Genomic DNA, 13,357 nt, shown 5'->3' on the forward strand with positions numbered 1-13,357 from the left:
TGCCGATTGAGGCCCGCTAGTATTATCTCTGCAATGTTGATAGTCTTATTTTGAGAATTTGTTTAGTCTCCCCAATGTATTGCTCTTTACAATTTTCATTCTAACAATGTATTGAATAAACTACATTACTTTGTTTTTCATTTGGCTGCCTATCTTTTGGATGCACTAATTTTTGCCTTAAAGTGTTTATCGGTTTGAAATAAGTAGGAATTTTGTGTTGTCAAAGGACTCTTTGTAGTTTTTCAGAAACTCCTGCAATGTAAGGTACTGCTACTCCTCTCCTTTTTGTATCTTCAGAATTTTTGGTTTCATTCCCTATTCTTTCTTTCTGACACTTGTTAAATGACCACTGAGGGTACCCACAGTTTGTGAGTGCTCTCCTGATATGTTTTGACTCCTGCTTTTCTCTACCTTCGACGCTTGTTGGTATTAGTTTAGCCCTATGCTGGAGGGTTCTGATAACTCCTAGTTTGTGTTGTAAAGGGTGGTTAGAATCGAAAAGTAAGTATTGCTCAGGGTGCGTAGCCTTCCTAAAGACTTCTGTTTTTAGCGCTATGTCCTCTTTATAATTACTTTACAATCCAAAAAGGCTAGTTGGTTCTCTTTAATGGTACGCCATGTCTGGACAGTAGGGATATATATAAGGCCTAAACTACCAGTAAGACTTTAGTTCGCTGACGTGAAGTTTCTTGGAGAGGAGGCGAAACGTCCGACACCGTCAAAGAAGTACAGATGACGGCTGAAGAAACCTTTTCACCGTATGACAGTATAACATCAAATTGGTTATGATTGTTAGGCAAGAGGCAAGGTGCATTTGTAATAGACAGGAACAGTTCTTGGTCACATGGAATAAAAACCACTATTGATGGAGAATGATAGTTCCTCAATTGCAAAATGGCCTGACACTTACATATCGCACATTGGGTACCTCGTCGTGCTCTCCACTGTTACAAAATTCACCTACTGATTGATGATTCAGCACGAGGAGCAACTGTATCTTGCTTAAGGACACTTGGACATGGTCACAATGGCTGGGTTGAGCAATCAAGCTCTGGGTTAGGAAATGACCACCCAACCGCTAAGCCATGCCACCCCGAAGGGAAATAAACTAAACAAAGAATGCTTTTTGTCTGAATGGAAACTGGGACATTCTCCCATCTTCACAGTTAAACAATAATTAAACTTTGTTCATGCTATTTTTTATTCCATCATCCAAAGCAATTTGTTCAACATCATATTTTTTTTTAAATTGTGCACATACCATATGCTTTCAATTCTCATACAATGCTAAAAATCACATTGTGATATTAAAATGCAGTTCAATCAATTTGCAAATATCAAGATCCAGTTGCAATTCATGTAGTACATGAGTCTTTCTCGGATAGTCCATGATACTTTATGGGAGGTAGATAGGGAAAAATATTTTTTCTCTGCATTGCATTCTCTTTTTAGGTCACAATATTTGAGGCATAAGGAAGCATGCCTATATTTATGCAAGTTCACATAACATATCTCACCATAAATCAGATGAGCAATAAAATATTACTGAGACCGCAAGTGGGCTAACAGAAGTGTAATAGCATGATAACAGTACAAATCAAATGTCATGAGATCAGTGATAGACTACAGTTGGAAACAAAGACAAAAGTAAACTTAACTTCTTGGTAAATTCAGTACGTATGCACACATTGAGGCACTTATTGGGAAACACATGTTTCATTGGAATCAAATTGAGCAAATGTAAACTGAAATAAATGGACTTCCTAATAGGCTGACATGATTGGATAAAATACACAAAGTAAACATCTCCAGTGGTGTCTTCAGTCAAGTTCAAAATGTTTGCCGGTGGTACGTAACAGTTCCCATAAGCCCTGGTTTACTCTATTGCTTGAGAATTAAACAGGCTCTGTTCAGATAAAACTCTTAACTGAAATAACATTGATATCCCATTCATGAAACATCTTAAGAAACACACCACAAGGTTTAAAACATCAATGCATTGTTTATGTCTTTCCTAAAAAAATGCACTTGTGGTGGATGCTGAAAAGTCAAGGACCTGCAATGGAAACACTGCCAAAATCTTGACGAGTGCCCGACTTCAACATCGCGGACCCTCAGCCCAAAAAGGTGAGTGAGGCCATTACAGTGAAGCCCAGCAGAAGGAAGAGCACCTTGAGCAGCTGCCTCCCGGGAGAGTTGAGCTCATGCGGGAGGATCTCGAGGAAGGTGATGTAAATGAAGGTTCCTGCCGCCAGGCCCTCCAAGACGGATTGGATAAGCGCCCCGGCCGGCAGTTGGGCCTCAATCACGCTGATGCCGACGGCGATGCCCAAAGGCGACATGATGGCGAACACCCCGATGTAAGCAGCCACCCACGTGGGACGAACGGCGCTCTGGACCAGCTTGACTGACAGGCTGAACACGATGATGCTTTTGTGGACCAGTATGGCAATGCAGATTTCCAACACCTGGATGGTGAAACATTTGCTCTTCATTCATTTCAACTTTTTGCATTTTATTTCCCACCATCCAAGACAAACAAGATTTGTTTTTAACAGTCTTTAAAACAAAATAAATACTGAACTTATTGATGAAAAAAATAACACATTTGGCCAGTGTAATTTCAAATGTGATTCTCCTATTTATGTAAGTGCACCGCCAATGGCGCCCAGGCTTCCTCTAATTGCAAAAGGATCACTGCCTAAGTACCGTTCGATTGTGTTTAACTTTTAGGTTCAATATATTTATATGCAATCTTTTTGAAATGATACAGTGAAGTTGTTGATGTGATTTGTTGTGTTGGGTGATATATCAAAGTGCCGCATAAATAAAGTGTAGTTTATGTAGTGTTGTCTCCATGTGTACAAATAATTATTTGTACACATTTGTCTTTAAGGATGCTTGGGATGGGCCGACACCGGTATGGGTATCGGACCGACATCGGCCTTATCTTAAAGTATCGAGGGATGGCTCAGGTTGCCGATACCAGTGACTGATACCTCAGGTGTGTACTTGTGGACATTCTGCGATAAAGCACATACGTATATGGCATGAGATACTGACAGAACTTATTTTCCTGTGAATTGCATAATATCCAGTGACGTGCAGTCAGGGGAGGCAGTGCCTCACCTGTCATCATGGAAATTTCAAATGACAAAATAAATTAAACAGTTATATGTATTTAGTGATTTGTACTTTAACGTTCTTTTCCATTTCACGTCACCATTTTTCATTTTTTTTTTTTAAATCGCTGAATTTTCACATTTACCGTTCAAATACTAAGTGGAGACGAGCGGTGAGGCAGCAGCCGGCTGAGCCTCACCATGGATTGAGCAATCACTATGCTAACTGTGCTGGCTTGCTCTGCAGTGAGACCGCATTGCTGTCCCTCTGCATATCGCTATTAAAGTGTTCAAAAGCTTCTGGCAGTGGCGGTCCGTGCATTTCACACGTAGGCCTTCAGTGAAGTCCTGCTTAGTCCGACTTGAACAAATATCCCTCGTAATACCATAATTTATGACACAACGACTGGAGATATCATTTACAAAAGCACACGCACGCAGTACTGGGCGTGGCATCACCTTAATCGTCTACAACACAGGCTATTTTCCAGAGCAATTACACATCAATAAATCTGCATCAGCAATTAGAACTTGTCACTATACGTGATACTGCAAACACTTAAAAATAAAAGGAAATTTAAAATCATTTGTCCACAAAGTTTTATGAAGTCCATCAAGAATATGCAATCTTTAACAAGATTTTACGCTAAATTACAAAATGTCAGTTTAATATAAGAAAAACAACAAGACGTTCACAAAACGAACTATTTGTTGAAAATAAAAGTAAACAAGTCTTTTTCATTTGTTCTTGAGAATAGGCTTACCTACATGCGACAGCGACTTGTCCTCTCCTTCAGCCATTGTGGGTTAAAAAAGCAAGTAGATATACTTGGTTTTTCTGCTAAAGTTTCCGGGTTTCCGGGCTGAGGTAAAGTGAGTATCCAATCACAGGACACTTACGTTATATTCAACGCGAGGCCCTCTAGCTGGCCTTACTGTGCCAACTCGTGATCTGATTGGCTATCGCAACTGTATATCAACTACATGTGCCCGTTCTGTACAGCGCACAGACGCCCTCACTGTTAATTCTGAAGGCATCGGTCAGATTTCATACAGCCTGGCGACACAAACTAGCTGAATTCTGATTGGATTAAAAACTCTGACCTAAAACTACAACACTGAAAGGAGCATAACCAAATGCATATAATATAACATCAAGAAAACAGTATGTAGAATAATTATATATATATTTAGAAAAAATACTTTGTTAATGAAATTGACTTTTATTATAATTATGATAATGATGTCTGATTATGTTAGGCCAGCAGAGAAGGCCTTGCTGGCCCTGATGGCCCACCACTGGCTTTTAGTATATGAACTAAATTTCGACAGTTTAGCTGCTGTATATAATGTACTGTCACTGTACATTATAAACACTGTACTACAGTGTTAATTTTATTTTATTTTATCAAAACTGTGTGCATAGGTGAGGCACACAGTTCTCCTGCCTCATGACAGGGAGCGCTGGTGATTACAGATTCTTCCTGTGACTCCTCGGCTGCTGAATAATAGAATTAGTGACAGCAAGCTACAGTAAACAGTTAGCAAGTTAAGTGCAACCATCTAGTCATTTTTTCGCGTTGCTTGGCTTCATTTTCAGAATGGTGGATTACATATCTAAATTGAAAGAATTTTCTAAACTGGACTTTCAATCGAAGCAGGAGGTAATAATTAAAGGAAGACCAACACCGGACTGTTTAGCTCACAAACGGTGAGGGATGAATGTAAATCTCCTGGACAGCTTCTCAGCTTTTTGGACAAGAAGGATCTCATTGAAACTATTCCTGAAGCGACAGCTCGTGCTCACTATTCCAGCTACTACAGCATCAGTGGAGCGGTCATTCTCAGCACTGAAAAGACTGAAAATATCCAGGTTGAAAAACGGATCGTTCACTCAGCCCTCTGCAAGATATTGTTGAATGCCATGGTACTGCACCCTGTTGTTTATATTGGAAGGGCTTGGTACCTGAACGCCAAGAAGTTAGCACTCAAATAAATAATAAATGATTAATAATCATTCATTTTTTACGTCTTTTCATTACAGGATAATGTGGGTACCACAATTGAATAGCTCTTTTCTCATTTTACTAAAGTCGCTCTATAGGAATTATACAGTACAATGGGGTGTAAATTGTTGGCAGTACCTCATGCAGACAGAAAGTAATGAGGAAGATATGAGCATGGAGAGTCAATGGTATTGTGTCGTATTGACCTACTGCCAGTTTGTTGGGAACAATTGATTTTGAAACAGATACAGTTTAAGGGTATATGGGGCTCATTGGTGTGTTGGTGAATCACAAATAGGAAGTGGCCACAGTGGTTATTTTTCACCACTCAAAATACATTCACGAACAAATTCCAACACAAATCTCCCTAAAATTGTTTCTTTAATCTCTGCAGAATATATGCTAAATTGTAAGCAGTGAATTCTGCTAAAGAATTGTAAATGGGGAGAAAAAATAACTTGAGGTGGGTTAGTTTTAGAACATTCTTATGGACCACCTTTTTAGAACCACTTATGTACTCACTAGCCCCAAATTATGATACCCAAGAGCTGTAGACAAAGTGCAACCAAACAGAACCTGAGTAAACGCTGCACAATAATCAGTACCATCTAAAAAAAATGGAGATATGCCTCTTTTCTTACCTTTGAGTCAGTGTTCTGCAGGCCAATTGCGAGCCCCTCGAAAACTGAGTGGAGCGACAACGAGAGGAATAGCATGAATGAACGAAAAGGCGAGTGAGCCTGAAAGTCAACATGGACATGGTGGCCGCTGCTCTCCAGATCTGGAGTCACGGTGGAGTCGTGACCATGGCTGTGGCCGTGACCATGGCTGTGGCCATTCCTGTTATCCTGTACAAGTGGGGTCCTCTCATCCGCAGTCCCACTCATCTCCCGACAGTTCAGGACAATCCTCTCCAATATAAGGACCATGAAGAAGCCGGCAGCCATGATGAACTCAGGAAGGGGAAAGTTGACCTATGTGACAAAAACAAAGAGATTCATCACTTTATCAAAAGTAATCATTGGTGTGTCACAAACCTTTGTTGAAATGTACCCAACCCTATCGATGATAATGACACTTAATTATGTATTATATTCTGTATTATCATGAATATGGCAACGTCCTTGTTTTTCCAAGTACAATTAACACCTTTAAAATGCTATTCATCATTTGCTTTGACATAAAATGACACCGCAAGTACTCTGGGCTCAGATAATGGCCTATTATAGCTCAGCTTGTGAAGGTCACATAAACTGTGATTTGTGACGCCTGAGTGCATTTTCCATTGACAGCAAGTGACAAGATGCATTTTTACAGGTGATTTCCCACTAAAGATAATCAAGATATCAAATGTACTGGAGAGAAAATATTCATTTGATTGTGCTGTAAATGGTGAAATTATTAAATCATCCCTTTCAGGTTATTTGAATACTTCAATGAACTTTTGAAGGACAACCGACGCCTCCGGACAAGTTGCGTCCATAATTTGTAAAATCACTTCAAAAGACTTCTACTGACCGCATTTTACAAAGATACCACCGCATACAGCTATATTTTATGTTTTAAAACTTGCGCTGAATATTCATGAAGTTTTGTTTTCGAGTTGATGACGATGTCGGAGTGACATCGCTGGGGGAACGCCCCTGACCGAGAAAGCGACACGGTGCATTTTGGGTACTTTGTTTCGTCTAAAAACAATTTTGATCGTGAAATTAGAAGGAAAACTACAAAAATAACACGATGGTGAATCGTTGTGTGGCAGCCAATTGCGGTAACACGCATAAAGTAGGTGTCATTCAAACATAAGATCGGAACTGTAACTCTTCATCTTGAAAGTTTAAACAACGTTTTGCATGCAAAACTATTGAACAATCTGCATTGATGTTGACATCGTGTAGCTTATTATTTGTTATTCATGTCCTTTTATGCCACATATCACCGAAGTTCATTGCTTATTCAAGGAGCTTCATATATGCTTCATATGTCGTGTCCGTCACCAGTTTCGTCGCTTTGTTTACACGGCTCGAAATGATACGGAAGGACTTCTTTAATCGATTGCAAACACGTATGCTTTCCTCTCCAGAAATATTTGAATCATATTCATAACTGGATGAGTAACAAGAAAGGATCTTTTTCCGTATCTGAACTCTCTGAAGCCTTTGTTTTGATTCTGGAGCAAGGCAGTTTGTGAAGGAGTTTCCTGACGAGACGTCACGAACTGGGGGCGGGACTTTGTGAATCTCTCCAGTTTTGAGCTAATTAGTGGCAGTTTTGGGCAACTTTAAGTCATTTTTATTGATGTTTTGCGTTTGACTAAAAATATCTGCCTGTGTGTTTTGGGTATTTTATATGCTATAAAACGATTTTCTGATGCCAGTTAGGAAACAAAAAAATGGTGTCGGTTGTCCTTTAATGGTAACATGTAATAAATCATTTTGCTTTGAAAATAGTGTCATGCACCACTTAAGCGATCACAATGGTGCAGGGTAGGGAGGAGTCCCCGAGCCAGGTGGGTTAACCTCAATCATGTTGGACTCCAGGACGGCATTGATGTCCACCAGGTAATCTGGGATGATATCCAACAAACATGCTGCCAAGAAGACTCCACCGGCAAAGCAGCTTATCAAACTCAAAACTGTGCGATGAGTCTCTGAAATGTAAAGATTTTTTTTTAAGTTATGTGATTACACATTCAACTAGATCCCACAAGCTTTTATGGGGGGTGATTCAATGACAAATTAGACCAACTACCGAAACCGTTGAGAATAAATATGTGCTTTTTCAGAAGAGCTGACTCTTGAATTGATACATTTTCAGGGAGGTCCTAAGGCTGAGACAGAAGTAATGTTTGACTCTCACACTAGACTAAATCTCAATTCCCTTTTGGAGAAGTTCACTATGGTAACGACCTTGGATTTCATTGGTAATGCATGTGAACATTTAATATCCCTTTGGCAGCAGTGTATGAGTTACACATAAAACAATTGCATTAAATTCAATGTCTTAATTCAAAGTAAATGTTACAGTCCCTGACACGGATCAACATGTTCGATGTAATCTCATCAAAATACCAGCAAGTTTGTTCTGTTCGCAATTGATCAACTCACTGATAACATCTAATCTGAGCACGTGACCCTTCACTGAGAAAAAAAATCATATTTAAGTAATCCAGCCTCGTTGATCAGTCCCCCTTTGAAAAAAAAATATATACTGTATCTGCAAACCACTTATTTGTTTTCCTGTCATTCGGTCAATGTAATAGAGAACGGTACTCAATTTAAAATCAACCAAGTATACCCCCACTATTGGTGAAATCAATAATTGCACTTACCTGTCCCGTTTGTGTCTCTGAACCATGTGACTCGAGCAGGGATGAATCCGAAAAAAAGAGTTAGTAGGAGCAAACCAAACAAAGCGCCGATTTTCACTTGAAGCAAAAACTCCATTATGTGTCCAAGTGTCAAAGGGAGGCTCGCTACCTACCAGACCGAGTGTTAATTTAGTTGTGAACCTACATTAGGATTGTTGAACAAAACAAACAGATGATTAGAGAGCGTCTACAGTGGCCGACAAAAGTCAAAATACTTATGACTGCAAAAATATGACCAACAAAAAGTTCAGACCAGTCAAGTCCTTCATAGATACCGCTTTTATCAAATGGATCATCTGCTTAGACACGTCAACACCTGCGCCATTTTGAATGTGGTAAAAATACCCGTACGTGGTTGGAGGCCTTGCCAAATGACGCAAAAATTGTGTTCCCAAGACTGTCGTGAAATACTTATCCACACGTCTCACAATCCGCCTATTTTTCTTATCTGTTACATTTGACTTTGTTTCTAAAAGTCTCTGTTCCAACTACTAATGTGTTTTGCACAATTTTCATCCGCCGTTTAACCACACTTAATTCAATGTCTTCAACTTGATGTTCAGAGCACTGAGTCGAAAACACATCCCTTCAACACCATCTCGTACTTTTGCGATAATTTGTTTCCATGAACCAGTCGGATTTCCCTGGTCTGTTCCAAGTTAGCTTGTGTGGCACCAGCCGATACTTCTGGAATCGAGAGGCCTTGACAAATGATGTGGAAACGTGAAATTGTGTTTCTATCACATTTTTGCCATTATAGTTCTATATTAACACGTCTCAATGTCTGTATCGTGATATTTGGAAACAAAATTAAGGTTTGCGTTAGAGCTCGGTAAGCACAACTGTGCAAACTAATTATATTATATATTATAAAATGGCCACTAGAGGGTATAGTGTACTACCATGTCAGATTCCACAGCACGATGTGACGTTGGTTTCGCGCGCCGGAAATACTGATATCACACGTATTTCATGCTGATGTGTTAGTTAAATGAACAGAGAGCGATTTGGTCTCCAAGTTATCAATGCTGCTACATAAACGTAGCAAAGGTCGGTTCGAGAACAACGTGTTGTGAAGGACAGTGGAAACGACCACAAGTATATCCCCGAGAGCTCATGGCGGTGAGGTTTCACACGCATGCACTTATTTATTCTTTTCTTTGGCGTTCACTGATTCGATCGTGCCACTATACCGTTAGCTGTGCGCAATTGGAGGATGCAGCAAAATATCACACTTACTTTGACATATAGTATATGAATGATATTCCCTCCAGTAATTATCAAACTTCATCAATGGGTTTACCACATCAGCGGAAATAAAGATGGGGAGTACCCAAAACTACACAGCACCCGTGACATGTTAAACCAAAAAGTGAAGACCCACGACCAAGGAACCACGACCCTGGAACCGTTGCACCACAGTGACCCTCAGCACCTGTCAAATAAAAAGAAACACACGCTTAAAACAGTTGTGGCAGCCCCATACCGCGAGTAACAAAATGCAGCATTAACCCAGCAAAACTAAACAATGTTATGCTAAGATAACACAATTTATAAACAAAATACTTTCTATTTTAGAAAAGAACATGACAATTATTTTATTAAATCAACTTAATCACGCATGGTCTGCAATATTGCTAAAAAAAATCATCTGGGATAGTACAGTCAGGATGCCTTGGTTGCATCTGTGGGGAATGCTGCAGAAGCAGTCTCAGCCTCCGGCTTCCACCCTGAGAGTGTCAGAATTAAAACCAGAAGAAGAAGATAGCCCAGTGCTTAAAACCTTAGAAAAGAGACAGTTTAAGAACTGTATCTTGTATCCGTGAGCCATGACAACAGCCACAGCAGTCTGTTCTGTTCCTTCTCTGAGAAGGAGGAACAGAAAGAGGAAGTTCCAACCAGGTTTATCTGTTGGCGGCTGTCCTGTAATTAATGACTGCCATCCCATACTGCCCAAGCAGGAGGGAGTACAACTCCATATCCTGCCACAAACAAATCTCGTCACAATATATTTTGAGTTACAGTGTACCTACAGTAAATGTGAGATTCCCCACAAAATCATGACCGAAAAACTTAAACATCAGGAGAAAACTCAAATTCACCAGGAACCAATGATTCATTTTCTGACATGAAAATGCTTACATAAAGTTCATTAATGAAACTGACATTGCTCCCCTCACACCCTACCCCTCCTTGCAGCCCAAAGGCAAAGTTGGCACGAAGGGAAAGAAGCAAATTTTCGAGGAGAACGAGTCAACCCTCAAGTTCTACACAAGAGTCATTCTGGGAGCAAATGTAAGCGTGAATTTTGCATTTGTATGCCATTAAATGGGAACATGTCCATCACAATGCATGTCGGCTGAGTGTGTCGTGCAAGCCGTTTTAGTTGTCGACTGTGTAACTCCAATCACAAACTGTAAATCATCATTCTCTTGCACAGGCCATATATGGTGCTGTAAATCTTTTGATGTTCTACAATTCATCTACTTTTTGGACATGGGTGAGTATTATATTTGAGTGCTGAGTGGATTTTTGGGCAAACCATTCTTCTCAATGAAAGTTTCTCTGTTTCCGCCTTCATGCAGCTGTTATTAGCATTTGCGCTAGCAGTCTATGTTGGGAGTTACCGCTCCATGTCCACCATGGCCAAACCGGCGTTTGCTGATGACGGAAGTCTCCTTGATGGAGGAATAGACTTAAACATGGAGCAGGGCATGGCAGAGTAGGTGATCACACCATACTAAACTCTCATCACACAGTATTTATTGACTGTACAGTCAATGTTTCCATTAATTCATTCACTACTAGACATGTGCAAAAAAATGTGTCCATTCCAGTGCCAGGGTTTTTGTATGTACATATTGAGTTATATAGCGCGTTAACAACAGCTGAAGCTGTAACAAAGCACTAACATGGACATAAGGCAAATGCTGCCCCCTCGTGGAAGGGAAAAACATTGGCAGTGACCAGCGCTTGATCGGCACCCCCGCAAGAAAAAACAAAAGCCAAACAAATTCGGGAATGGCGCTCCACGTCATATTTTCAATTCCTGAATAAATTCGGGAATGGCAGCAAATGAGTTAAAATGAGCACCTGCTGCTAATAATATCCAGATGTATTAACAAAGCACACAGTTTTGACATGGGAGCACAAAGTCAAGGCAACTCAGATTTATTGTTTTAAATTGTCAGTGTTGGGTGTTGAATAAAGTTTCAGTAGTGATCAAGGACTTTTTTCCACCTTTTTTCTTTTGGTCTACCAGGCACCTAAAGGATGTTATCCTGCTCACGGTGTTTGTCCAAGTGCTGAGTTGCATCTCTTCGTATTTTTGGTATCTGTGGTTACTGGTGAGAGTGTCTACTACAACTTACTTCAGATATTTGTTTTCCCACTCCCATTTTTGCTCTCAACCCACGCACATACAGTATATCTAATTCCTTCTTTTAAAGAGACGTAAGTAATGGTGTGACGTTTGTTTGCCAGGCGCCGGCTCGTGCTGCTCACCTGCTTTGGGTGAACATTCTAGGCCCCTGGTTTTCTGCAGAGAGTCCGTCCGCACCGGAGGAAGTCAACGAGAAGAAGCAGAGAAGACAAGATCGGCGACAGATGAGGAGATTCTGATGCTGCATAGCAAGAAAACAAGTATTTTTTATACACAGGATCTATAATAATCCTAAATTATTACTACAAGCCTCTTTCTTGTGACATTCATCACAAATCTGGTTTTGTCATCATGTTTGTTTGCTTCCTGTATGCAATCCAGATTACTTTGTAAATGACACCTGTTTGACCTCATGTAAAGGTTGTCTGTGCACCTCCACATTTTTCTGATGTGCTGCCCATCAATATCCTCCCCATACACATGTAACGGAGTTCAGTCATATGCTGCAGGGATGTTTTGTCTCGAGTTAATTTCTTTTTAAATCAAAAAGTGACAATACAGATGCTCTTGTAATTCAATCCATGTTTTTTTAATACAGCTATTTTCTCATAAAATTATCCTCATAAAGGTTGTGGACATGCCGGAGCTTATTCGATACGCCGTCAGGCAGTGGATGGGGTACACCTGAACTGGTTGCCAACCAATCACAGGGACAACCAACCACTTGCGCTCACAATTAATTATTTTTGAGATGTTTGAAGAAGCCTGAATTTGACTCTACACCTCTGCACTGCGAGGCAGACATACAAACCAATCGACCAACGTACTAGCCAATCAACCAATGTGCTACCTGGTTTCTTCTCAGATTCAAGAAACATTCAAGAGCATAAAAGACTAAAAATTGTTCATAGGTCTGAGTTGTTATCTATGCGTGTGTTCTTTGCTGTTTACCTACCTCTCCATCAGCTTGTTAAAATTCAGCAACATTCAAAGTTCTTTTAAAATAAATGAATTCTGACACTAACAGCCACAGCATTTTCTCATCACTTTAATATGAGCTACAAGGTACAAACTATTCCTACACCCCTTCAGGTTCAAAGCTATATTTATGCTTGCTATATTTTGTCTTGAACACGAAAAGGGACAATGATCGCAAAAGGAACATTCAAAACTATTCGTTTTGCTGATCTTTACAATAGGAAAGCGGTTTGCGCGGTCCGAGAGAATATGTGGAACGTGGAACAGTTTCTGTCGTACAATCGAGGTTGCAGACTCAGTTGTTCTACAAGTTTCCCGACGAGACACTAGATGACAACCGGATCAGCACTGACTGTCCTCCAACCTCAAAGTGCTGTCCCTAATTCTATTATTCTGCAGCTGTAGAGTCGCAAGTATCTCTGGAATCACAAGCGCTCCCTGTCGTGAGGCGGGAGAACTGTGCCTCACCTACGCACAGTTTTGATAAAAATAAAACAAA

General features: G+C 40.2%; 2 protein-coding genes across 2 annotated transcripts; one reads left to right on the forward strand and one right to left on the reverse strand.

The window, feature by feature from the left end:
- Nucleotides 1-1,160: 1,160 nt before the first annotated feature.
- slc39a1 (solute carrier family 39 member 1) lies at nucleotides 1,161-8,806 on the reverse strand. Its single transcript, XM_088992036.1, has 4 exons — nucleotides 8,460-8,806; nucleotides 7,648-7,778; nucleotides 5,770-6,102; nucleotides 1,161-2,468 (listed from the first exon to the last, which is right to left on the reverse strand). The coding sequence occupies exons 1-4, from the start codon at nucleotides 8,572-8,574 to the stop codon at nucleotides 2,115-2,117; spliced, it is 933 nt and encodes a 310-aa protein (XP_088848162.1). The 5' UTR covers nucleotides 8,575-8,806; the 3' UTR covers nucleotides 1,161-2,114.
- A 648-nt stretch (nucleotides 8,807-9,454) lies between these two features.
- On the forward strand, nucleotides 9,455-12,904 carry tmem208 (transmembrane protein 208). Its single transcript, XM_088992037.1, has 6 exons — nucleotides 9,455-9,620; nucleotides 10,698-10,793; nucleotides 10,939-10,998; nucleotides 11,084-11,220; nucleotides 11,761-11,845; nucleotides 11,982-12,904. Exons 1-6 carry the CDS (start codon nucleotides 9,615-9,617, stop codon nucleotides 12,117-12,119), a joined length of 522 nt encoding a protein of 173 aa, XP_088848163.1. The 5' UTR covers nucleotides 9,455-9,614; the 3' UTR covers nucleotides 12,120-12,904.
- Nucleotides 12,905-13,357: the final 453 nt, after the last annotated feature.

This window comes from Hippocampus bargibanti, linkage group LG03, assembly GCF_051943395.1.
Source record: "Hippocampus bargibanti isolate YZ-2025 linkage group LG03, ASM5194339v1, whole genome shotgun sequence".
NCBI classification, from domain to species: Eukaryota; Metazoa; Chordata; class Actinopteri; order Syngnathiformes; family Syngnathidae; genus Hippocampus; species Hippocampus bargibanti.